This window comes from Salmo trutta, chromosome 19 (assembly GCF_901001165.1).
Source record: "Salmo trutta chromosome 19, fSalTru1.1, whole genome shotgun sequence".
NCBI classification, from domain to species: Eukaryota; Metazoa; Chordata; class Actinopteri; order Salmoniformes; family Salmonidae; genus Salmo; species Salmo trutta.
Genome location: NC_042975.1, coordinates 50,368,724 through 50,391,844, shown reverse-complemented (window position 1 = coordinate 50,391,844; position 23,121 = coordinate 50,368,724). Strand labels below are relative to the sequence as shown.

At 41.6% G+C, this 23,121-nt stretch overlaps 3 protein-coding genes and 1 long non-coding RNA gene across 5 annotated transcripts; 3 read left to right on the top strand and 1 right to left on the bottom strand.

Moving 5' to 3' along the window:
- The first annotated feature begins 660 nt into the window (after positions 1–660).
- Positions 661–13,624, top strand: slc25a35 (solute carrier family 25 member 35). Its single transcript, XM_029701640.1, has 5 exons — positions 661–1,334; positions 1,857–1,922; positions 2,098–2,250; positions 10,855–10,989; positions 11,302–13,624. The coding sequence occupies exons 1-5, from the start codon at positions 963–965 to the stop codon at positions 11,470–11,472; spliced, it is 897 nt and encodes a 298-aa protein (XP_029557500.1). The 5' UTR covers positions 661–962; the 3' UTR covers positions 11,473–13,624.
- LOC115154924 (uncharacterized) lies at positions 2,300–7,931 on the top strand. The gene is made up of 2 exons (XR_003867968.1): positions 2,300–2,584; positions 6,767–7,931. It is a non-coding gene; the product is annotated as an uncharacterized LOC115154924 (long non-coding RNA).
- A 1,475-nt stretch (positions 13,625–15,099) lies between the features above and the next one.
- On the bottom strand, positions 15,100–17,843 carry rangrf (RAN guanine nucleotide release factor). Of its 2 annotated transcripts, XM_029701639.1 has the most exons (7): positions 17,759–17,833; positions 17,582–17,647; positions 17,178–17,267; positions 16,944–17,060; positions 16,411–16,573; positions 15,910–16,004; positions 15,100–15,518 (listed from the first exon to the last, which is right to left on the bottom strand). In XM_029701639.1, exons 3-7 carry the CDS (start codon positions 17,255–17,257, stop codon positions 15,392–15,394), a joined length of 582 nt encoding a protein of 193 aa, XP_029557499.1. In that variant the 5' UTR covers positions 17,258–17,267; positions 17,582–17,647; positions 17,759–17,833; the 3' UTR covers positions 15,100–15,391. The 2 variants fall into 2 exon arrangements, with proteins under 2 accessions (XP_029557499.1, XP_029557498.1); XM_029701638.1 differs by lacking the exon at positions 17,582–17,647 and having other exon boundaries at positions 17,759–17,843.
- Positions 17,844–18,170: 327 nt separating this feature from the next.
- On the top strand, positions 18,171–22,851 carry LOC115153723 (uncharacterized). Its single transcript, XM_029699318.1, has 10 exons — positions 18,171–18,212; positions 18,446–18,577; positions 18,765–18,913; positions 19,266–19,367; positions 19,556–19,633; positions 21,403–21,510; positions 21,654–21,752; positions 21,921–22,066; positions 22,272–22,475; positions 22,663–22,851. Exons 2-10 carry the CDS (start codon positions 18,458–18,460, stop codon positions 22,701–22,703), a joined length of 1,047 nt encoding a protein of 348 aa, XP_029555178.1. The 5' UTR covers positions 18,171–18,212; positions 18,446–18,457; the 3' UTR covers positions 22,704–22,851.
- The last annotated feature ends 270 nt before the right edge of the window (positions 22,852–23,121 follow it).

Here is a 23,121-nt window from a genome sequence, read left to right as displayed (position 1 = left end):
CTTCGTTTTTGTTTACATATACATATTGTAATTTGTAACATATCAAAATAGATGGACATCAACAAATGAATATGTACCATACCAATTGGAGTGTCCCAGATTTACGTTTACAGTGAGGGATTCAACTAATCTGGCCAGGGCCCCGGGTAGGCGTGTTTTGCACCCAGTACAAGTTGATTGTATTAGTTTTGGAACCGGACTGCCTCTGCCTCCCAGGCGTGAGCCAGGTGCCCTGTTCAAAGCCCGTGGCGAAATCGTCTTAATTATGTAGGTGGAGTAATGAGTAGAAATCTGTGTTTTAAACATGCCTTTATCTGCCTTCCCAATGAAACCTTGTTAAAAACTTAAACATTTTATGGAAAAGAGATGTTGTATGTTTCTTGATGATACACCATGCTGTCTTGTCGACATGACCGAGAGGCACAGATTACTGTTCGATTTGGGAGGGCGCTCACTGCTTTTGCCCGTTCACATCACCGGCGATAGATCGGTGCCTTGCATATCAGTATAATCAAATCCGCCCTATGTTACGTCTACCCCTGATTCCAGGTTGGCCAACGGTCCTCTACATTGTGCTCTGATCGTCCAATCAAAAGAAGCCGGATGTAGGATGTGCTTAACTCAGCGTTTTCATTGGCCAAGAAGACAAGCCAAGGCTTTGGATGGATTCATCAGCACATTGCACACGTGATATGTGCGCGCTGGTCCTGATTAGCTGATAAACAGCTGATGAACATCGCAAGGACACAGTTTAAAGGACAGACGAGAGGAAGAAACACAGTAGAAATAACCACAATGGAACGTACAAACTATTTTTAGGGCGCGACCGATTGTTTATTATCGTCCCGCAGTAGTCTGTGACCTTGGGATTTTAACAGATTTTGCTTAGAACCGGCGATTTGGAATTCTACATATCCTTCATATACCGAATTTCATTTAGCAAAGGTCGAGCCCATTTAGCGATGGATTTTATATTGAGCGGGGCAGCTGCCTGCGGAGCTTGCCTGTTCACTAACCCGCTGGAGGTTGTCAAAACTCGGATGCAATTACAAGGAGAGCTCAAAAGCCGGGGGACCTACCAGATTTACTACCGCAACGTTTTCCACGCTTTTTACACTATCGGCAAAGTAGATGGACTCGCTGGTTTACAGAAAGGGTTGGTACCGGGACTTGTCTATCAGTTTTTCATGAATGGAGTGAGGCTTGGATCGTATTCAATAATTGAGTCATCTGGATACATCCACACGGACGGGAGGGTTAGTGCTGCTAAAACCACAGTAGCAGGGGCTGCCGCTGGAGTAGTGGGGGCAGTGATGGGAAGTCCCATCTACTTGGTGAGTATTGCGCATGCCCCGCATCATGGATTATCATTTGTGTGTTTACATTTATGGCCAGTGAGTGACCGTATACAGGCGCATTTGAACGTCTGCCCTGTAGTTTTTAATGCTGAAAACATCCCCAATATCAGCTTGACGCTGTCAGTGGTGTAGCCTCCAGACCAGCGGTTCCAAACCTTGTTCCCTTCCGGCGTCCACCAAATCACGGTCAAAAGCTCTTGAGGACCACCACTCGCGGAGTCGCAGAGTCTTTTAGCTTGCTGGTCTAATTTGGTCAATTTTATGTAACAGATTAAAGGATTATTATTGTTTTTATATTATTATTATACACAATTTTAATTTGAAGTAATGTAAAATTGCTTATTACCATTTAATACTCCCATCTGTTTTTTTAAAGAAAATTAAGTAAAATATTAGTAAAAATTATTAAAATCGCGGACCACCTGCAACCACAGCGCTAGACTTGAGGACAGTTGGTGAGGTGAGTGAAGGCTTGACATTCCTGTTTCCATCACTCAGGTGAAGACTCACATTCAGAGTCAGGCCACTTCCTCTATAGCTGTTGGACATCAGTATCAACATCAGGTAAAGTCTAGTCCTCCATCAATCAAATAAATAATGTTTGTCAAATGTTCATATACATTGCAACTACTGTACTCACCCCTTCCATCCATTTCTACATCTTACTCCTCCATCTGTCCTTATACCTCTCCGTCTCTCACCCCTTCTACCCCTCCATCCTTCCCTCCCTCTCTCTCAGGGGATGGTCCATGCTCTGGCAGCGATCCACAAGCAGCATGGTATCCTAGGCCTGTGGAGGGGCTCCAGTGCAGCTGTACCCAGGGTCAGCGTGGGGTCAGCTGCTCAACTCTACTCCTTCGCTGCCTCCAAGGAGCTTGTCGTTGACCTACAGGTTAGGATAGGTTGTTAAGATAATTCTCTTGGGACAGACTGTTAACATATCCTAAATTGAGTAGCTGTCCAGCAAGCAGGCAAGATTTGGTCCTGTGATGCCAAGATTTGTGTGGTAGTACACTCTAAAAATTAGGGGATCAACTGGCGTTCTTCTAAGATCCTCGAAGAACCCTTGAGGTTCTTGGCAATGAAAAACAGCCCCAAAAGGTTATTCGAAGAACTTCTTAGGAGGTGGGTTCATCGAGGAACCCCCATTGTTGCTGGAATTCTTCGGGGAACTTCGCAACTGAAAACGCTCGTGCCAAGTTTGAATGCGACAACAGTTTAAAAAGGTAAGTTGGGTTGATGTTTGGCTCTGAATATGTATTGAAAAAGTTTATATAAAATACCAATGAATGACGAAGACAATTATGGTCTTCTGTGAATAGCTTCCTTAACGTTACTATACAGTGAGGGGGGGGAAAAAAGTATTTGATCCCCTGCTGATTTTGTACGTTTGCCCACTGACAAAGAAATTATCAGTCTATCATTTTTATGGTAGGTTTATTTGAACAGTGAGAGACAGAATAACAACAAAAAATTTCAGAAAAACACATGTCTAAAAATGTTATAAAATGATTTTCATTTTAATGAGGGAAATTAGTATTTGACCCCTCTGCAAAACATGACTTAGTACTTGGTGGCAAAACCCTTCAATCAGAGGTCAGACCTTTCTTGTAGTTGGCCACCAGGTTTGCACACATCTCAGGAGGGATTTTGTCCCACTCCTCTTTGCAGATCTTCTCCAAGTCATTAAGGTTTCGAGGCTGACGTTTGGCAATTCGAACCTTCAGCTCCCTCCACAGATGTTCTATGGGATTAAGGACTGGAGATTGGTTAGGCCACTCCAGGACCTTAATGTGCTTCTTCTTGAGCCACTCCTTTGTTGCCTTGGCTGTGTTTTGGGTCATTGTCATGCTGGAATACCCAGCCACGACCCATTTTCAATGCCCTGGCTGAGGGAAGGAGGTTCTCACCCAAGATTTGACAGTACATGGCCCCGTCCATCGTCCCTTTGATGCGGTGAAGTTGTCCTGTCCCCTTAGCAGAAAAACACCCCCAAAGCATAATGTTTCCACCTCCATGTTTGACGGTGGGGATGGTGTTCTTGGGGTCATAGGCAGCATTCCTCCTCCTCCAAACACGTTGAGTTGATGCCAAAGAGCTCCATTTTGGTCTCATCTGACCACAACCCTTTCACCCAGTTGTCCTCTGAATCATTCAGATGTTCATTGGCAAACTTCAGATGGGCATGTATATGTGCTTTCTTGAGCAGGCTGACCTTGCGGGCGCTGCAGGATTTCAGTCCTTCACGGCGTAGTGTGTTACCAATTGTTTTCTTGGTGACTATGGTCCCAGCTGCCTTGAGATCATTGACAAGATCCTCCCGTGTAGTTCTGGGCTGATTCCTCACCGTTCTCATGATCATTGCAACTCCACGAGGTGAGATCTTGCATGGAGCCTCAGGCCGAGGGACATTGACAGTTCTTTTGTGTTTCTTCCATTTGCGAATAATCGCAGCAACTGTTGTCACCTTCTCACCAAGCTGCTTGGCGACGGTCTTGTAGCCCATTCCGGCCTTGTGTCTACAATCTTGTCCCTGACATCCTTGGAGAGCTCTTTGGTCTTGGCCATGGTGGAGAGTTTGGAATCTGATTGCTTCTGTGGACAGGTATCTTTTTATACAGGTAACAAACTGAGATTAGGAGCACTCCCTTTAAGAGTGTGCTCCTAATCTCAGCTCGTTACCTGTATAAAAGACACCTAGGGGCCAGAAATCTTTCTGATTGAGAGGGGGTCAAATACTTATTTCCTTCATTAAAATGCAAATCAATTTATAACATTTTTGACATGTGTTTTTCTTTTTTTGTTGTTGTTATTCTGTCTCACTGTTCAAATAAACCTACCATTTAAAATTATAGACTGATCCTTTGTCAGTGGGCAAACGTACAAAATCAGTAGGGGATCAAATACTTTCTTCCCTCACTGTAGCTGTCACGCTAGTTAGCTATAGTTCAGAAGAATTAACTTAAATATTAGAAAGCCGGGTTTGACAGTTGGCGTTGTATGAGCTACTGTACCGTTAGGACATAGCTAACTGGGCAGGACTAGGCTTGTATTATTTCCTGAACTATATTCTGTCCCATATTGTATATCGTTTCCATAAAGCCAACATGGCTTTACACTCATTAACGTAAGTTTCCAATCTAGAGCAGTTCTCACTTTTTTTTGGTGAGCGTGAACAACATAACATTAGCTTCGTTGACGTTAGCTAGCTAGCCAACAACATTTTAATTTTTTTGGCCAGCCAACTAAGGATGGTGACTTGTCCAGACGAGATGTTACAATGAACTGAATCGGTCAATGGAGGGCTTCCTCTTTATATAGCTTGCTACAGCATGCAGTACTATTATGAACTCACAAGGGGACATAACATTACGTTGTACAATACTATCCCGTTATGGAAACATTACATGTATGCCCCCTTGTGGAGGGAAATTAATAGCTTAGATGGTAGCTACAGATTGGATTCAAATGCATAATGTAATACAGTGACTAGCTCTTTTGTATAAATGCATGCCCTTCAGAATCCAAACACGGTATTGCCACGCAGCAAAATGTTGCGTATAATCTTTCAAGTCAGCCTGATAAAATATTAAACAATTTGTGTACAAAGATAGCTTGAAATTTGATATTAGGCCTGTATGGCAGTACTTTTACTGTATTGGCTAGTGCTTTCTCCAATATGTTCTTCTATTTTGCATTACATTTTATGTCGATGCCATTTCTTTCAATATTAATTTATATATATACCCAGTTGAAGTTTACATACACCTTAGCCAAATACATTTAAACTCCGTTTTTCACAATTCCTAACATTTAATCCTAGTAAAAATTCCCTGTTTTAGGTCAGTTAGGATCACCACTTATTTTAAGAATGTGAAATGTCAGAATAATGGTAGAGAATTATTTATTTCAGCTTTTATTTCTTTTATCACATTCCCAGTGGGTCAGATGTTTACATGCACTCAATTAGTATTTGGTAGTATTACCTTAAACAATTTAAACTTGGGTCAAATGTTTCTGGTAGCCTTCCACAAGCTTCCCACAATAAGTTGGGTGAATTTTGGCCCATTCCACTTGACAGAGCTGGTGTAACTGAGTCAGGTTTGTAGGCCTCCTTGCTTGCACATGCTTTCTCAGTTCTGCCCACAAATTTGCTATGGGATTGAGGTCAGGGCTTTGTGATGGCCACTCTAATACCTTGACTTTGTTGTCCTTAAGCTATTTTGCCACAACTTTGGAAGTATGCTTGGGGTCATTGTCCATTTGGAAGACCCATTTGCGACCAAGCTTTAACTTCCTGACTGACGTCTTGATGTTGCTTCAATATATCCACATAATTTTCTTTCCTCATGATGCCATCTATTTTGAAGTGCACCAGTCCCTCCTGCAGCAAAGCACCCCCACAACATGATGCTGCCACCCCTGTGCTTCACGGTTGGGATGGTGTTCTTCAGCTTGCAAGCTTCCCCCTTTTTCCTCCAAACATAACGATGGTCATTATGGCCAAATGGTTCTATTTTTGTTTAATCAGACCAGAGGACATTTCTCCAAAAAGTATCATCTTTGTCCCCATGTGCAGTTGCAAACTGTAGTCTGGCTTTTTTATGGCGGTTTTGAAGCAGTGGCTTCTTCTCGCTGAGCGCCCTTTCAGGTTATGTCGATATAGGACTCGTTTTACTGTGGATATAGATACTTTTGGACCTGTTTCCTCCAGCATCTTTACAAGGTCCTTTGCTGCTGTTCTGGGATTGATTTGCACTTTTCTCACCAAAGTACGTTCATCTCTAGAAGACGGAACGCGTCTCCTACCTGAGAGGTATGACGGCTGTGTGGTCCCATGGTGTATATACTTGCGTACTATTGTTTGTACAGATGAATGTGGTACCTTCAGGCGTTTGGAAATTGCTCCCAAGGATGAACCAGACTTGTGGAGGTCTACAATTTTTCTTCTGAGGTCTTGGCTGATGTCTTTTGATTTTTCCCATGATGTCAAGCAAAGAGGCACAGAGTTTGAAGGTAGGCCTTGAAATACATCCACAGGTACACCTCCAATTGACTCAAATGATGTCAATTAGCCTATCAGAAGCTTCTAAAGCCATGACATCATTTTCTGGAATTTCCAAGGTGTTTAAAGGCTCAGTCAACTTAGTGTATGTAAACTTCTGACCCACTGGAATTGTGATACAGTGAATTCTAAGTGAAATAATCTGTCTGTAAACAATTGTTGGAAAAATGACTTGTGTCATGCACAAAGTAGATGTCCTAACCGACTTGCCAAAACTATAGTTTAACAAGAAATTTGTGGAGTGGTTGAAAAACGAGTTTCAATGACTCCAACCTAAGTGTATGTAAACTTCTGACTTCAACTGTTCTTTGACACATTTTCTCTTCCTTTGAAATTCTTATAGAACAGAACATGGACACAATGCAATTGGGATCAAGAAGAAGGTAAGGATGTGTTGTAGGACAGCTGCATTTGAAGTGTACATTTAACCTACATAGCAGTCAAAACAAACTATCTATTAGCATACACATGTGTGCAAATGATCTTTTCAGATCTTCTCAAAAATGAATCAAATCCATGGAATGGATATAGACAAAAAGAAAATTATCGGACTCCGTAAGGCTCGTGGCAAAATGATAGCAGAGTTAGAGGTGAGGCAGGGGTGAGGACATCATCCTGCTATTTCGACAGTCCCTGAAGGACAATGCAGAAGAGGCACACGGGTATTTGCTCTTATTCCTTCCCTTTCTCTAATGTAGCCAATACATGGTACATTAAAAATAGGTATTTTGTAATAAAATTAGCAAATGTAGTAAGATCATTGCTTTACTAGGACTCGAACACAGCTCTTGCCCTACTTCTTCAATGAGGACCCGAGTGGCCTTTATGTCTGTGACAAGGTATGCCTATGCACAAATAATATATTCTTCATAAACATAAGTGTGCATGCTTATAAAACACTACAGCTGAACATTTATGTTCTTTGATAATTGTATGCGTATTAATCTTTTCTTTCTTTTGTTGACACAGATTTCACCGCTCCCTACTCCTTTACTGCACATCGGCGGAAATCCATTTCACCATGAGAGTGAAATCATGCTGGCCTTTGATGGGGAGAACATCCACGCCCTCGAGGACGTCCCCTTGGGACTTGGGTCTCTGCTAGGGCTGTATTTTATTTTTTTTTTTCATTTTTTTTTTCAGTAGCATTTCCCAAAAATGGCAAAACACTTATGTTCTTAAGTTACTGTGTTCTGGGAATGAGAGAAGTTGGGGTGAAGTTACAAGGGCTGGCCTTAAAGATGGCAAACTTCCTAACATAACTAAGTGGTTGTTGGACACACACTTAAGCAAAAAAAAATCAGTATTTAGCATCAAGTCTACAATATTGTTAGTTTACCTATGAATAATTTTGTTTTTATTGTACATTTTATTTTTAAAAACTGTAATGACAAACTCTATACAAAGTAAATGTATTATTATGGTCTGACATATCTGCAGAAATTTTGTGTTTTGTAAATATTAATTCACATTTGTGGTGCCACTAAATAAACCATTATTTAATTCAATATTGTCTATTGTTATTATTAAAATATTGTACAGGGAGTTAAAATAAACCCCAAAGGTTCTTTGAGGAACCATTTATAAGGAACCATTTATAAGAATTTATAGGGTTTCCCCACAGTTTCAATTTGAAGAACCCCTAAAGGATACTCCAGGAACCTTTTACCGTTTAGAGTGCAGGAGAAATGCAGGCATACTGTCTACAGGTTCAAAAGAGGAGCCAAGACAGCTAGCTGTCAGTGTCAGGGATGAAGAGGGAATCTATCAGGGAACCGGAGGGGTGAAAGGACCAATATTTAATTGTTGCCTGTGTAACCGGTGTGAAATGCCTCGCTAGTTAGCGGGGTATGCGCTAATGGTATTTCAATCGGTGACGTCACTTGCTCTGAGACCTTTAAGTAGTTGTTTCACTTGCTCTGCAAGGGCCGCCGCTTTTGTGGAGCGATGGGTAACGATGCTTCATGGGATGTTGATGTGTGTGGAGGGTCCCTGGTTCGAGGAGAGGGACAGAAGAAACACTGTTACACCTGTTAAATCTCATTTCAGAGCGATAAGTAGGCATGGACCAATATCTTTGTCTCTGTTGGCCTATTCCATCATTAGGCCTATGCCCCATGAATGTTGGTAGTTTTTGTTGACAATACAAACTCCACACAAGTCAATTTATAACACAGATGTTAGTTGTGTTTTATATCATAGAGGACAGAGGTATTTGGGCAGTTCCATGATAACGGAATTACTCTGAATTTTCACTTTAAAATGTATGCCAAACAAAAACCATTGATTTCAACTTTTAGCAAACCATACAAGGACTACGTTGAAAAATGTACACAGAAAATTTCACAAAAACACATTTACTGGAAGAACTGTGCAGATGCAAAGATTGGTGACAGAATTACAGTAAAATCTCTTTTGCGACCACGTTTTCCGAAAACTCGTTACACTCGTACCGGTATGCGGGTTGAAAATGACAGCTTTTCCCACAGATAAGCGCCTAGACTGGAACGCAGTGGCTGTACAGTAACACGCTATAAATGATGTCTGAGCTCCGGTCTCCGCTTCACAGCGCAGTATGGCTTTTGAATGACAGCCGTTCTCAATTTGAGCACCGCACGCAACAAGAAGTTGCCCCCATCCCTCCCACTAAATTAGGACACTTTTTTTGTTGTTGCCTGAGTGAGCGAAATGCTGAAAATTAAGAGGACTGTATATATTTTGAAAGATGAGACGTTGAGGATTATAATACATGTCATACAAGCAAGCCAAACAGCTGTGAGGCCAAATGTGTACTTCACATATCCATATCATAAAACTCAGGTCCTAAAAAAAGCTACTTATAGTTAATTACTCTTCTTTGAGTCATAAAAATGCATAGAAATGACTTAGGAACTGTGCACACTTTGGAGAGGGGTGTGGTCACCTGGAGATACTAGTTAGTCCTAGTAAAAGAGATACTCAAACACTTGTACTTTTTTTGTCTTATGTTTCACACACCCCACATTTCCAGGATTATTTTTTGTCATGTTACTGAATGTATCCAGAGTATTTTCTGATTTTATTATCAACAAATGTGGTGAAAAGTACAGTGAATCTAAAATGCACATAACATCAACAGTGTAATGTTTGGATTCAGAATTACAGTGCATTCGGAAAGTATTCAGACCTCATTACTTTTCCCACATTTTTGTTACGTTACAGCCTTATTCTAAAATGGATTAAATAGATTTCCCCCCCTACACACAATAATGACAAAGCAAAAACAGGTCTTTAGAGATTTTAGCAAATTTATTACAAATAAAAAAAACAGAAATATCATATTTACATAAGAATTCAGACCCTTAACTCAGTACTTTGTTGAAGCACCTTTGGCAGCGATTACAGCATCGAGTCTTCTTGGGTATGCTTGAAGAATTCTAAAAAGAATAATGTACAAATGCTCTTAGAGACTTACCCAGAAAGACTCACAGCTGTAATCACTGCCAAAGATGATTCTAACATGTATTGACTCAGGGGTGTGAATACTTATGTAAATGAGATTTCTGTATTTCATTTTCAATAAATTTGATTACATTTCTAAAAACATGTTTTCACTTTGTCATTCTGGGGTATTTCCTTTAAGGTGCTCGAAAGCTTTTTACTGTCATTCTTCATATATTTTATATTTGTTTCATAGTACGGTTTCTTGATTTTTTTGTTTAGTTTAGTCACATGATTTCTCAATTTACAGTACATTTCATGATTAGCTGTCCAGCCAGACTTATTTGCCATTCCTTTTGCCTCATCCCTCTCAACCATACAATTTTTCAATTCCTCATCAATCCATGGGGATTTAACAGTTTTTACAGTATGTACTGTGTATATGCCCTAGTTTCAAAAAATGTTGGCCTCTTAGCTTTCATTTGAAACCTATGAACTTCACATGTTGGTGCTCATGGGTTCTTTTAGATGGAAATTTGTCATTTCCCATTGTGCCCATTTGTAAATACTGTACTTAATGTACTACAACCGTATGGTTACCACAGAAGTGCTCTGTATTTGGTAGGGTGTTCTCTGTTCATTTTGGGACATTTGACACCATTCATAATATTTCACCAGTTACATGGTGTTTACGTAACTCTGTTTGGTGGGGAAGAAATGACTAGCTATGTCATTATTCAGCTCCATCTAAACTAAATTGTTAACAGAAGTTTAATGTTACAGAAGAACACTGCATCGATCTAATTTGTTTATTATTTTAGTCATATCAAATGATCTGCTATGTTAACAGCTGGATACTGGCTGTCTGACTATTAAGGAATGGTTCCATAGACGAAAAGGCACTTACAGTAGAGATTTTCCAGTGTCTGGGACACATCCTATAAGTTATTTTCGGGAAACCAGCTCTAAGCATACTTCACTAAGTTACCCTTTTCTCTCTCCCCCCGCCAGTTGTTCCCAGAGGGCAGCTGGCTGGTGGCTCTGTGTGCAGGGATGATCAGCAGTGTGGTGGTGGTGGCAGCCATGACACCCTTTGACGTGGTCAGCACACGGCTCTACAACCAACCTGTGGATCATACAGGCAAGGTCAGTGGTTTACTTTACATGGTCCTTCCTGTGTGGCTCAGTTGGTAAGAGCATGACGCTAGCAACACCAAGGTCCTGGGTTCTATTCCCGCAGTGATCACATGCACATACTAAAAATGTATGCTGTCACTGTGCTGCCAAGTGGCTCTGAAAAAAAGTGTGTGTTGAGCAAAATATGAAGATTAACATTCCTGCAGGTCTAGAGTATTGGTCAAAGGGACCCAAGTGACCCACTGTTTATCACATGAATTGTCTTAATGTAATTAATCTAACATGGCTCTGAAAACTGACTGGATATACTCTAATTTCCAGGGAGAGCTCTATAAAGGTTTTGGGGACTGCTTCTCGAAGACACTGAAGATGGAGGGTGTGACAGGGCTCTACAAAGGCCTGGGTGCATCCTATTTCCGTCTGGGGCCACACACCATCCTGTCTCTACTGTTCTGGGACGAACTGAGGAAGCTCTGGCAGCAGCACAGATAGTAGCCGGCAGGCAGGGCAAGCTCTACTCTGCCAGCAACACAGATAGTATCAGGAAAGGGAGACCCTGGCCGTGTTCCAGGTCATCTGCAAAGCAGTTGCGCTGCATAAATTAACCAATGATTGCCACATCATCTACATTGCGGTCGGGCATCAGAATTATACTTTTTTTGTATGGTTTTATTTGTATCTTTTTCTCAAACAATAACAACCATACATAAACAAAAGACAAACAGACAAATTTCATCAAAACATAAATGGCATCACACCTGCTCAGGCCCACGTGTTCCCACAGCAAACATACGCATCACGTATGTCTCAACCACACTCCCCCCCCCCCCCATCCTTCATCCTGGAACATTCCAGTGCTTGTAGCACTCTGCCATATGGCCTCAAATTGCACTCTTCTATTTTTATCCGTAGCCCACACCTTTTGAATATTTACATAATACATTTGATTCATCCACTGTCATAGTGATGGAGGATAATTTGATTTCCAGTTTTTGAGGAGAGTTTTTTTTCAAAATCATTGACGAGAAAAGTACGGTCCACCCGATTTGAGTATCTCACCGCACCCTAATATGCCACGTCTTGAAATATGCAGATAGACAGATTAAAAGTAAACTTACATTGTAAAACTTCTCACAGCCAACTGTCTAACTCCGCCCGTAACTTTTGGACTTAGCACTCCCAGGCGGCATGGATTATTAAATCCATGTTATTTTTACACTTGAGACATGACTCTGCTGTTGTGCTGTAGAATCTGGGAATTTTGTCTCTTGTATAATAAATTCTATAAATTAGTTTATACTGGATTAAGCGTACATTTTCGTTAACTGTAATTTTGTTAGCCACGTTCCAACACTCCATCTTGTGCCAGGCATCAGAATTCAATGCGGTTACTGACATCCAGGAGTTGGGATGTGGTGCGTGACTGCAGTCTAGGTGGCCCTGAACATGGATGCAATCAGGTATAAAGATAAAGACTCATTAAGCCACAGGTCAGTTCACAGGTTAAATGATCCTTCATTTAATGAGTTTGTAGCCTGATCCCAGATCTGTTTGCTCAGTCTTGCCAACTCCTATGGTCATTGACTATACAGCGTAAACAGATCTGGGACCAGGCTTATGCATTTGGTCTTGAGATATGGCCAGGTCGCAATTGTAAATGAGAACTTGTTCTCAACTTGCCTACCTGGTTAAATAAAGGTGAAATAAAAAAATAAAAATAAAATATAGGTAAATAGCGGAGGAGTTTACTTCTGTGTGTAAACTTTTTTTTAAAGTAGAGCAACGGTCTTTGTTCTACACTCCAATAAGAATCTAATTCAAACTGGTTTCTGATCTTGGAAGCACAGTGAGGTAACAATAGGCTGCTGTGGTTGCTGACACGTGGTATGCAGCAGAATAGTTTATCCATCCAATAAGAATAGGAAGATGTTTCTGAGTCAGAATAATTCCTCATTCTTCTGCAGAATGTTCACCACAAGCTTCCTCCACTTGCACTAATGATAACGTCCTTACCTCATCAAGTTACTGACTGCTGTGAATTTATGTAGCTTGAGTACTAGGAAAACTCTACTACACAATTGAATCTACAGAGAATTAGAACATCTACAGATTAGGCAAGACTTCTTCAAAGGTACATGAACAATCTCAGCACAGTATTAATATAGAAAGCATCGACCTTCAGAGTAGATTTAATGATTTACAAACCCATCGCAACAATTGTTTTCACACATTTAATATAAATTTACAGCAGAAATTAGACATGAGTTTATTTTTATAAAGTATAGTGGGATTTGTTCATACCGCTTGCCTTACTGTAAAATTGCTCTCTGGATGTATAGCTTACTGCTTCTATTGATTCTAAGGTTGACTAATATTGTACATTGGGTCTGCTTACTTGACACAGCTGGGTTATTTAATTGCTGTACATCCATTACAGGCATTTTGATTCTTTTTGATCTCTCTAATGAATGTATTAATTCATGTTTAGATTCTTGTGTAGATCCAATCTCTGAAGGATATTTATTTACTAACATGTGATTCTGATTGGTTTGTTACACAGCCATATGCAGTGCCATGTAATGTAATTTTGTAGGATGCAAAACAGCCCCCCTCCAAAAAAATAAATAAATAATAATACTTGTAATTGCTGACAAATGGAAATGAATATTTCCTTTTCAAGGGTAGCAGATAAACATGGGTTGTTTTCCATTGCCAAGGAGATGACAAGTGAAGGAAATGGCAAAGTGAAAAGGTTGCAACTTCACTGATTTTGAGCTTATAGTGAATGCTCAGACTTCGGATTAAAATTGAACAAAAATAGTAACGCAATATGCAACAATTTCAAAGATTTGACTGAGTTACAGGTCATTTAAGGAAATCAGTCAATTTAAATACATTCATTAGGCCCTAATCTATGGATTTCACATGACTGGAACTTCAGATAGAAAAGGTAGGGGCGTGGGTCAGAAAACCAGTCAGTATCTGGTGTGACTACCATTTGCCCCATGCAGAGTGACACATCTCCTTCGCATAGAGTTGATCAGGCTGTTGATTGTGGCCTGTGGAATTTTGTTCCACCACTCTACAATGGCTGTGCGAACTTGCAGGATATTGGCGGAAACTGGAACATGCTGTCGTACACATCGATCCAGAGCATCCCAAACATGCGCAATGGGTGACATGTTTGGTGAGTATGCAGGCAATGGAAGAACTGTGACATTTTCAGCTTCCAGGAATTGTGTACAGATCCTTGTGACACGGGGCAGTGCATTATCATGCTAAAACATGAGGTGACGGAGGTGGATGAATGGCATGACAATGGGTCTCAGGATCTCGTCACGGTATCTCTGTGAATTCAAATTGCCATCAATAAAATGCAATTGTGTTTGTTGTACGTAGCTTATGCCTGCCCATAATGTAACCCCACCACCACCATGGGCACCCTGTTCACAAACTGCAGCAAACTGCTCGCCCACATGACTCTGTACATGCGGTCTGACATCTGCCCGGTAGAGTTGAAACCGGGATTCATCCGTCAAGAGCACACTTCTCCAGCAGCCCACTGAAGTCAGTTACAACGCCGAACTGCAGTCAGGTCAAGACCCTGGGGAGGACGACGCAAGCAGCATGCACAAACTGACTTTGTCCAGAAATTCTTCGGTTGCGCAAACCCAGTTTCATCAGCTGTCTGGGTGACTTGTCTCAGACCATCCCGCAGAAGCTGGATGTGGAGGTCCTGGGTTGGCGTGGTGAGGCCAGTTGGATGTACTGCAAAATTCTCTAAAACTACATACATTGGAGGCAGCTTATGGTAGAGAAATTAACAGTCAATTCTCTGGCAACTGCTCTGGTGGACATTCCTGCAGTCAGCGTGCCAATTGCACACTCCCTCAAAACTAGAGACAACCTGTGGCAGTGTTGTGTTACAAAACTGCACATTTTAGAATGGCCTTTTGTCCCCAGCACAAGGTGCACCTGTGTAATGCTAATGCTGTTTAATCAGCTTCTTGATATGCCACACCTGTCAGGTGGATGGATTATCTTGGCATAGGAGAAATGCTCACTAACGGGGTTGTAAACAAATTTGTGCCCAAAAGTTGAGAGATAAGATTGTGCATATGGAACATTTCTGGGATCTTTTATTTCAGCTCATGAAACATGGGACCAACGCTTTACATGTTGCGTTTATATTCTGTTCAGTATAATATCAGCATAAGCTAAGTTCATACAATTTAAGTAAACACAAATGATACCATGAGAAGACAACCAAAACGCAATCTTGAGTGGTTTTTACTGTGACCAGTAACTTGCATATTACATTATGTCCGTCTGAGAGTACAAAATGATTGGAGATGAGTGTAATGGCAATGTCTGTTGAAGCGGTGTGGCGGGCTGGACCTGAAGGCCTCTTCTACCCAAACACGCCTGGGTCGTGTAGTCTGAGAGACTGCAGTAAACGCTGGAAGTCCTGTAGCGTCCATGGCTCTATGTCCTCCTGCAACTTTCCTCCCATTCCCACTGCACTGCTGCTGCCAGGGCTGGGTGGCCAGAGAGGAGAGGGGGACGGGAGAGGTTAGGGAAAAGGAGTAGCGCTTAACAGGTAGCTTAGGAAAACGTGGTAATACCATGGCAATAGCATCTGTAACAAGTTATAGTAGTTACAATGAAAACATTGATACCCTTTTTTCAGTTTCATTTATATTAATATTAAATAACACCTTTTGCCATAGTACCTTTAGCCTAGATTATGCTCTACCTATGCTTTATCCATATTTGACAAAAATAAAACTTAAAAAAAAATAGATTTAACGTCTTCTATTTCACAAAACACCAGGGATAGACAGGAGTCCCCTATGGGCACTGTTCAAAAGTAGTGCACTATATAGGGAATACGGTGCCACTTGGGACAAACACCCTGTATAACCTCACCTTATGCTGAGGGGGTCGTTGAAGGTCACCAGAACATCCGTAGAGAACTGTGGTAGTCGGAACAGGCCAAGGTGAATGGTCACTGTATTTTTGGCCTGGGGGAAGGAGCGCAACAAAATAAGATACAAATTCTAAAGGATCCAGAGCTGGAACAGTTCAAATAGAGTTTACCAACAGTTGAGGTGAATGCCATAAACCTCCACATGGTTTCAGACTATATAACTGCAATTGACATGACCCTTCTGACTGTGACAAGGAAAAGACTAGCACTTGTGCACTTCCTGAAAAGACTAGGCTATAAATCCTCTTGAGCATAGGACACATGACTACCAAGGTGAATGGGCATTACTGTTTGTGCAAAGGGTTGTGAATTGACACGTGAGGCTGCAGGTGAGATTGTCAGTCAGAGGTCACTTACTTTCCCTTTCAGAAAAACAAGGTTACGATTTTACTAAGAAGAAATATATTTTCAAAACTAAGAAAGAAAACAGACAGACGTACTTCCTCATTGAACTTGGACACACACTGTGTTCCAGTGAGCAGAAAGGCAGAGCTGCACTCCTCCAGGGAGAGGTCTGACTTGGGCAAGGCCGCCACAGTCCTGACCTCTGATGTCCCTGGGGCCGATGCCTTGTTGCTCCCTGCTACATCCTCAAAGTGGTACCTAAAGGTCAAAGGTTACGTTAAGAAAGGGGAGGCTGAGCAGTGAGCAATGCTTGACTTGGACTGAAATATGTGCTGGTACTGTTCATATATAGGTGGAGGAACGCTACAGTACTTTTGAGCTAAAATCTATAAAGACGTACAGGAACTCAAAACCTAGAACATTTGAGGTGCCAGTACTCAGTTCCTGTGAGCTCCTGCCCAAGTCAATCACTGCAAAAACACACAGGATTCATCCTAAATAGCACTCTTCTACATATAGTGCACAACTTTTGACCACAGCCCAATGAACCTTGGTCAAAAGTAGTGTGCACTATAAAGAGAATAGGGTCCCATATGGGATGCACTCGCACCACAATTTTAGTGCATACCTGGCAGCGTCTTCATTCTGGACATGGTTCTGTAACTCTAGTAGTTCAACGATGATGCTCTGGTCACTGTGGTCGTGGGCAAAAACCTCCTGGTTGTCTGGAAGCTCCCTCAACTCACTGCTCATATACAAGGGGGGGGGGGGGGGTAAATGTGCTCTTGAGACAGTTCAGCTTTCCCTCCGCAGCTGACAGTGTTGACCATAGAAATGTGTTGATCATGATATTTTGTCTCACCTGATGTCTTTGGCACTGTGAGGGATGGTGGCTGACAGGGCTCCTCCAAATAGAGGACGACCCACTGTGGCGTTCTGCATTCTGGAGGAACTAGGGGAAATAAAATAGACAGGGCGCTAAATTAGAGAGAGACTTGTGGGGCGGGCTCATTAGGGAGTTATGAGGGAATGGCACATCATCGGCATTCTTACTTAGTTCTTCAAAACCCTTATCTGTAGGGTTTTCAGCGGTTAGCTTCGCTTACGGTTGCCTGCTTGTGAACTACAATTCCCGAGGCTGTGTTTTAACGTTACGAAACGTCAATAATTATTGCTCGTGAAACAGTTTTGGAAACATATGCTGATATGCCCCTTATCTTTCATATCAGCGAGAAATAATCTTTCGAATAAAAAATATGCACTTACTGCAGCAGTGTTGCACAGATCCATATGCTGTGTTAGCACTTGATCATGACTCTCAGATCCATTACACTTAAGTCATTGAGACATCCATTATTTAGATACCCGCTATTCAATCACAACATCAGCGAATAAACCACCGATGTTCATTTTTACAGCTAATCAAAACTTATATCAACCTACCTGAGTTTTTGTAAGCACTTAAGACAACACAAAATCACAACACGAAGGGCTACAAAGCTGCCATTTTTATTGGCGGAAGTAAATACTGAAAACAGAGACGTACAAGCAGAAAATAATCTGTCCCCGCGACGTAATGGCTAGAAAGGTCCTGCCATCTAGCGAACACCGGCTGAACGTCAGCTACATGGTCTAAAATATAAATGTTCTTCGTTTGCAAGTGTTTCTTGAGAAGAAATCACGGTACCCAAAACCAAAGAGACTACAAAAGATAAAGTACATTAAAAAAAGTAGTAAAACTTCATTTTCCTCGTACTTTCTTTATTACATCACAACCCTTCTATTGCGTCACTACAGAATTACATGGCTCAGTCATTGTGACAACGAACAAGCTTTTTCGTTGAGATCAAATCAATCAATTAACCATTTTAACGGAAGTGACCATCAACCGAATGAGGTAAGTGAATGGCAAATATAATCTGAAATCAGTGATGATTAGGCAAAAAAAACTCAAATTATGTTTGTCAGATGTTTTTCTACCTCAAAATGGTCTATATCTAGCATAGGTAGATATAGGGAGGCATAGGGACACCGCTTTTGACTGATGGAAGAGTCTAACAGACTCAAATGTTAATTTTTGACACAATACAATTTCCCCACTGAAGTTCAGTCTCAGACTCTCATCTATAGGTGTCACATGCAATGACAGACTCTGGTGCTGGATCATCATTGATGACCCTGAGAGGCATTCTGAAGAATTCTCATCCATCTGATGAACCAGAGCTTTTAGTTCACAATCCCGACTGCCCCCTGAGCTGCCAGGTACCACCTTAACCCCTAAAACCACTCTACAACCAGGGATGCTGCTCTGTGGCTGGCTCTGTGCCACTTAACATACATGTGTATTTGGGGTGACTGGGACTGGGACTGGGACGGCGACGTTTCAGTCAGGCAGAATACAAATTTCAGTTGTTAAAATAGACAAAGTATATATTCTATTCTGTTTCAGTCTCTGTCCCAGCTGCAGTGCCACCTCAGCCTTGGTTCCAACTCAGCATCACTATCCGACCCAAGCATGCCCCTCAAAGGCATCCTCAGGACCAGCATCAGCTCTGGGGTGACGGAAACACAGAAAGATTGTAACAGTTCTAAATTTCGGTGAGGTCCTTTTTATTTGCAGGTCCTTTTTATTTCCCCCTTATTTTATTTCCTCCCTTATTATCCCTCAGTGACGGAGGATGGGTGCATTGCACATTGCTTGGGGTGCATTGCACATTGGTTTACTTACATTTACTAAATTCAATATCAACAAGCTTTTGTTATCCATCTGTTTCATGCCTGAAAGGTTTGATTGAACCTTGTGCACTGTATTTCCACCATTCTTAATAGGCCTAATTATATTCTGCTCACCATTCAGCCATCTCCCCTGTCCTGAGATATAAATTCAAGAAGATACGAGGAGGTGCGCCATCTAGGTTTTATATCTCTGTGGTCCTTGCCTATGTTTCAGGAAGAGACAGAGATGGGACGAGGGCAACATCCTAGCCACTAGCTGTCACTCCTGGCTGATGCCTGTGTCAGGGAGTAAGGATGTCAAACCTGGGCCTCATCTGTGAGTAGATTAGAATGATGGAGGTATATAGGGAAATTGATATCCATAGTGGACATACTGCCATTGCACCTACAATTAATTGATCCGTCATCTTCAGTGAATGAAGTAAAAAGACAAATCTCACTTTACTGTGGACAATAGACATTTGTCTTCTTCTTCTTCTTCCTCCTCCTCCTCTTCCTCCTCAGGTGTAGTGTCACCATGTTGGATGGAGGTGCAGGCACCAGTACATCAGGAGAACAGATATGTCTGTGTATAAGTAAGAGGTAAGAGGACAGAAAGAACATTGCGTGTTATGCATCAGATATGCTGTATCTGTCTTGATGTACAGTACCAGTCAAAAGTTTGGACACAACTACTCATTCCAGGGTTTTTCTTTATTATTTTCTACATTGTAGAATACTAGTGAAGACATCAAAATTCTATGAAATAACACATATGGAATCATGTAACCAAAAAAGTGTTAAACAAATCAAAATATATTTTATATTTGAGATTCTTCAAAGTAGCCACCCTTTATCTTGATGACAGCTTTGCACACTCTTAGCATTCTCTCAACCAGCTTCATGAAGTAGTCATCTGGAATGCATTTCAATTAACAGGTGTGCCTTGTTAAAAGTGAATTTGTGGAATTTCTTTCCTTCTTAATGCGTTTGAGCCAATCAGTTGTGTTGTGACAAGGTAGGGGGGTATACAGAAGAGAGCCCTATTTGGTAAAAGATCAAGTCCATATTATTGCAAGAACAACTCAAATAAGCAAGGAGAAACGACAGTCCATTATTACTTCAAGACATGAAGGTCAGTCAATGCGGAACATTTCAAGGACTTTGAAAGTTTCTTCAAGTGCAGTCGCAGAAACCAACAAGCGCTTTGATGAAACGGGCTCTCATGAGGACCGCCACACGAAAGGAAGATCCAGAGTTACCTCTGCTGCAGAGGATAAGTTCATTAGACTTAACTGACCTCAGATTGCAGCCCAGATAAATGTTTCACAGAGTTCAAGTAACAGACACATCTCAACATCAACTGTTCAGAGGAGACTGTGTGAATCAGGCATTCATGGTCGAATTGCTGCAAAGAAACCACAACTAAATGATACCAATAATAAGAAGAGACTTGCTTGGGCCAAGAAACACGAGCAATGAACATTAGACCAGTGGAAATTTGATATTTTTGGTTACAACCACTCTGTCTTTGTGAGACGTAGAGTAGGTGAACGGATGATCTCCGAATGTGTGGTTCTCACCGTGAAGCATGGAGGAGGAGGTGTGATGGTGTGGGGATGCTTTACTGGTAACACTGTCAGTGATTTATTTAGAAGGCACACTTAACCAGCATGGCTACCACAGCATTCTGCAGCGATACGCCATCCCATCTGGTTGGCGCTTAGTGGGATTATTATTTGTTTTTTAAAAAGGATAATGACCCAAAACACACCTCCAGGCTGTGTAAGGACTATTTGAAGAAGGAGAGTGATGGACTGCTGCATCAGATGACCTGGCCTCCACAATCACCCGACCTGGTTTTGGAAGAGTTGGAACACAGAGTGAAGGAAAATCAGCCAACAAGTGCTCAGCATATGTGGTAACTACTTCAAGACTGTTAGAAAAGCATTCCCGGTGAAGCTGGTTGAGAGAATGCCAAGAGTGTGCAAAGCTGTCATCAAGGCAAGGGGTGGCTACTTTGAAGAATCTAAATTCTAAAATATATTTTGATTTGTATATCACTTTTTTGGTTACGACATGATTCCATATGTGTTATTTCATAGTTTTGATGTCTTCACTATTATTCTACAATGTAGTAAAAATTAAGAAAAACCCCTTGAATGAGTAGTTGTGTCCAAACTTTTGACTGGTACTGTATGTCAGGCAAAGTGTCCCTTCATTGCAATGGGGAATTACATTGATTGGAGAACACCTAAGATGCCATGCCTCCACTAATAGCATCAGGGCTTTGTCTAAAACAAAAAAAAACGATCATGTCCACATGGTTGATTGGTTTATTATTCCTTATCTGACCTAATATTATTTCTCAGGAAGAAGAGCCAGAGCTGGAATGAGATGAGTATTATGGCCACTCAGCCTCCCTACACAGACAACCCCTGGATGAAGGCAGATGATGGGTTCACTGCCTCTGTGGCATGGTAACTGTTGGCCTATTTACTAGGTGCAAATGCAAGTGAAAGGGTATCATTGGCATAGACCATTCTGTGTCCATCTCCCTCTCTCCCTCTCTCTCCCTCTCCCTCTAATGACCTATCCTGTGTGTTTCTGTCCTCTCCTTTAGGCAGTCCCTGTCCCTCAGGGACGATACAGGACCCAGCCACAGCACTACCAGCACCTCTTACAGCCAGCCTCCGTGGTCTCCTCTGAAGCCTGGGAAGGAGTGAGAACACGCAGACAAATATATTCAGACACAAACACATATAGACGTTATCAGTACCCTATGCTATAAGGCCCAAGATGATTGTGTGATTTTACGGGAAACACTTATTCAGCATGTCTTTCAGTTTCTTACTGACTACGCTTCAACTTAATACATTTTTGCTTTTAGTTCATCAGCCTCAAATCAGTATCCAAACCGAAACCAATTAGATCAACCTAAGGACACCTCACAACACGGGATGATGGGCCCGTCAAAGCAGGCAACAGAGGCGAAGTCTTTGGCCACAGAGGAGAGTGCAGACATAGATCTCTACGGTGAGTAGATTAAAAAAAGCACACCATTACAGTACTCCACGGTATTGAATAATTACCCCCAAATGCATCCTGCCTGTGCATTGAGTAGAAGTTGAAAGCTAAGAGCATTGTGGTTCTATTTTATCTCATCTGCTGCCTTCTCACCTGACAATCCCCTTGTTGAATTCATTCATGCATTGATTGATTGATTGATTCATTCTCACAGTGAGACCCAGCTTTGAGCAGCTGAGGAAAGCCCACTTCAGAGAAGACAAAGAGGTGCTCCTGGCTCGGCGATCCATAGTCGAAGATGACGATGAGGATGACGATACGGAGAATACGGATTACACCGTCCCCAAGCTAAACTATTGCAGCTGCACCTCCAGTGGTGGGGGATACGCAGCACCGATGAGCAAGCGGACACAGACAGGTGAGTTGCACACATGATATGACACTGTAATGAACATGATATGAGACTTGCTATTATCTACACTGAAGTCTACTGCACACATACATCACGGTTAGTCACAAACTGTCATCATGAGGGATTATGATCGTTCTTAGAAAGAACTAAAAGGAGGAACTGAATGAATAACAAGCTCTCCTTTTATCTTCAGTAGATATGGCGAAGAAGAAGACAACTCCCTCGGATAAGTGATGAGTGGGTGTCTGTGTCTTGGCCACTGTCTCTGCGCCATCACCATCACCATGCTTATGTTTCACCCCACCTGTATGAGTCAAGGTGTACAGTACCGATGTGTTACCACATCAATAGACTTGTAATAAATGCACACCTCAAAACGTTATTCTCTTGTTGTCGTTTTTTATTACTATCCCAGTCAGGATTTTAATTTAACCAATGACTTCCTTGAAAGTTGATCATCCCTTCTGTTAACACCAGAGGGTACTGTGGAGACACTGCCAAGTCCTAACCTTAGTGTAGTCAGTCATTTTGTGACTAAATAGGTGTTGGAAATAAAGATACAATCTCTTGATATCACCTCTTTACTTTTGAAGTGCTTTTTTCTGACTCGGAGTTTCAGACAGCATCTGCATCCACACGTCTATGCATGTCA

Excerpts from the sequence above, each read along its gene's own strand:
- slc25a35 (XM_029701640.1), top strand. The coding sequence starts at position 963 with ATGGATTTTATATTGAGCGGGGCAGCTGCCTGCGGAGCTTGCCTGTTC. Across the intron at positions 1,923-2,097 it reads GACATCAGTATCAACATCAG|GGGATGGTCCATGCTCTGGC; the intron begins GTAAAGTCTAGT and ends CCTCTCTCTCAG. Across the intron at positions 2,251-10,854 it reads AGCTTGTCGTTGACCTACAG|TTGTTCCCAGAGGGCAGCTG; the intron begins GTTAGGATAGGT and ends TCCCCCCGCCAG.
- rangrf (XM_029701638.1), bottom strand. The coding sequence starts at position 17,257 with ATGCAGAACGCCACAGTGGGTCGTCCTCTATTTGGAGGAGCCCTGTCA. Across the intron at positions 16,574-16,943 it reads CAGAATGAAGACGCTGCCAG|GTACCACTTTGAGGATGTAG; the intron begins GTATGCACTAAA and ends TTTGACCTTTAG. Across the intron at positions 16,005-16,410 it reads TGTCCAAGTTCAATGAGGAA|GCCAAAAATACAGTGACCAT; the intron begins GTACGTCTGTCT and ends TCCTTCCCCCAG.
- LOC115153723 (XM_029699318.1), top strand. The coding sequence starts at position 18,458 with ATGACAGACTCTGGTGCTGGATCATCATTGATGACCCTGAGAGGCATT. Across the intron at positions 18,578-18,764 it reads ACTGCCCCCTGAGCTGCCAG|TCTCTGTCCCAGCTGCAGTG; the intron begins GTACCACCTTAA and ends ATTCTGTTTCAG. Across the intron at positions 22,067-22,271 it reads TGCAGACATAGATCTCTACG|TGAGACCCAGCTTTGAGCAG; the intron begins GTGAGTAGATTA and ends TCATTCTCACAG.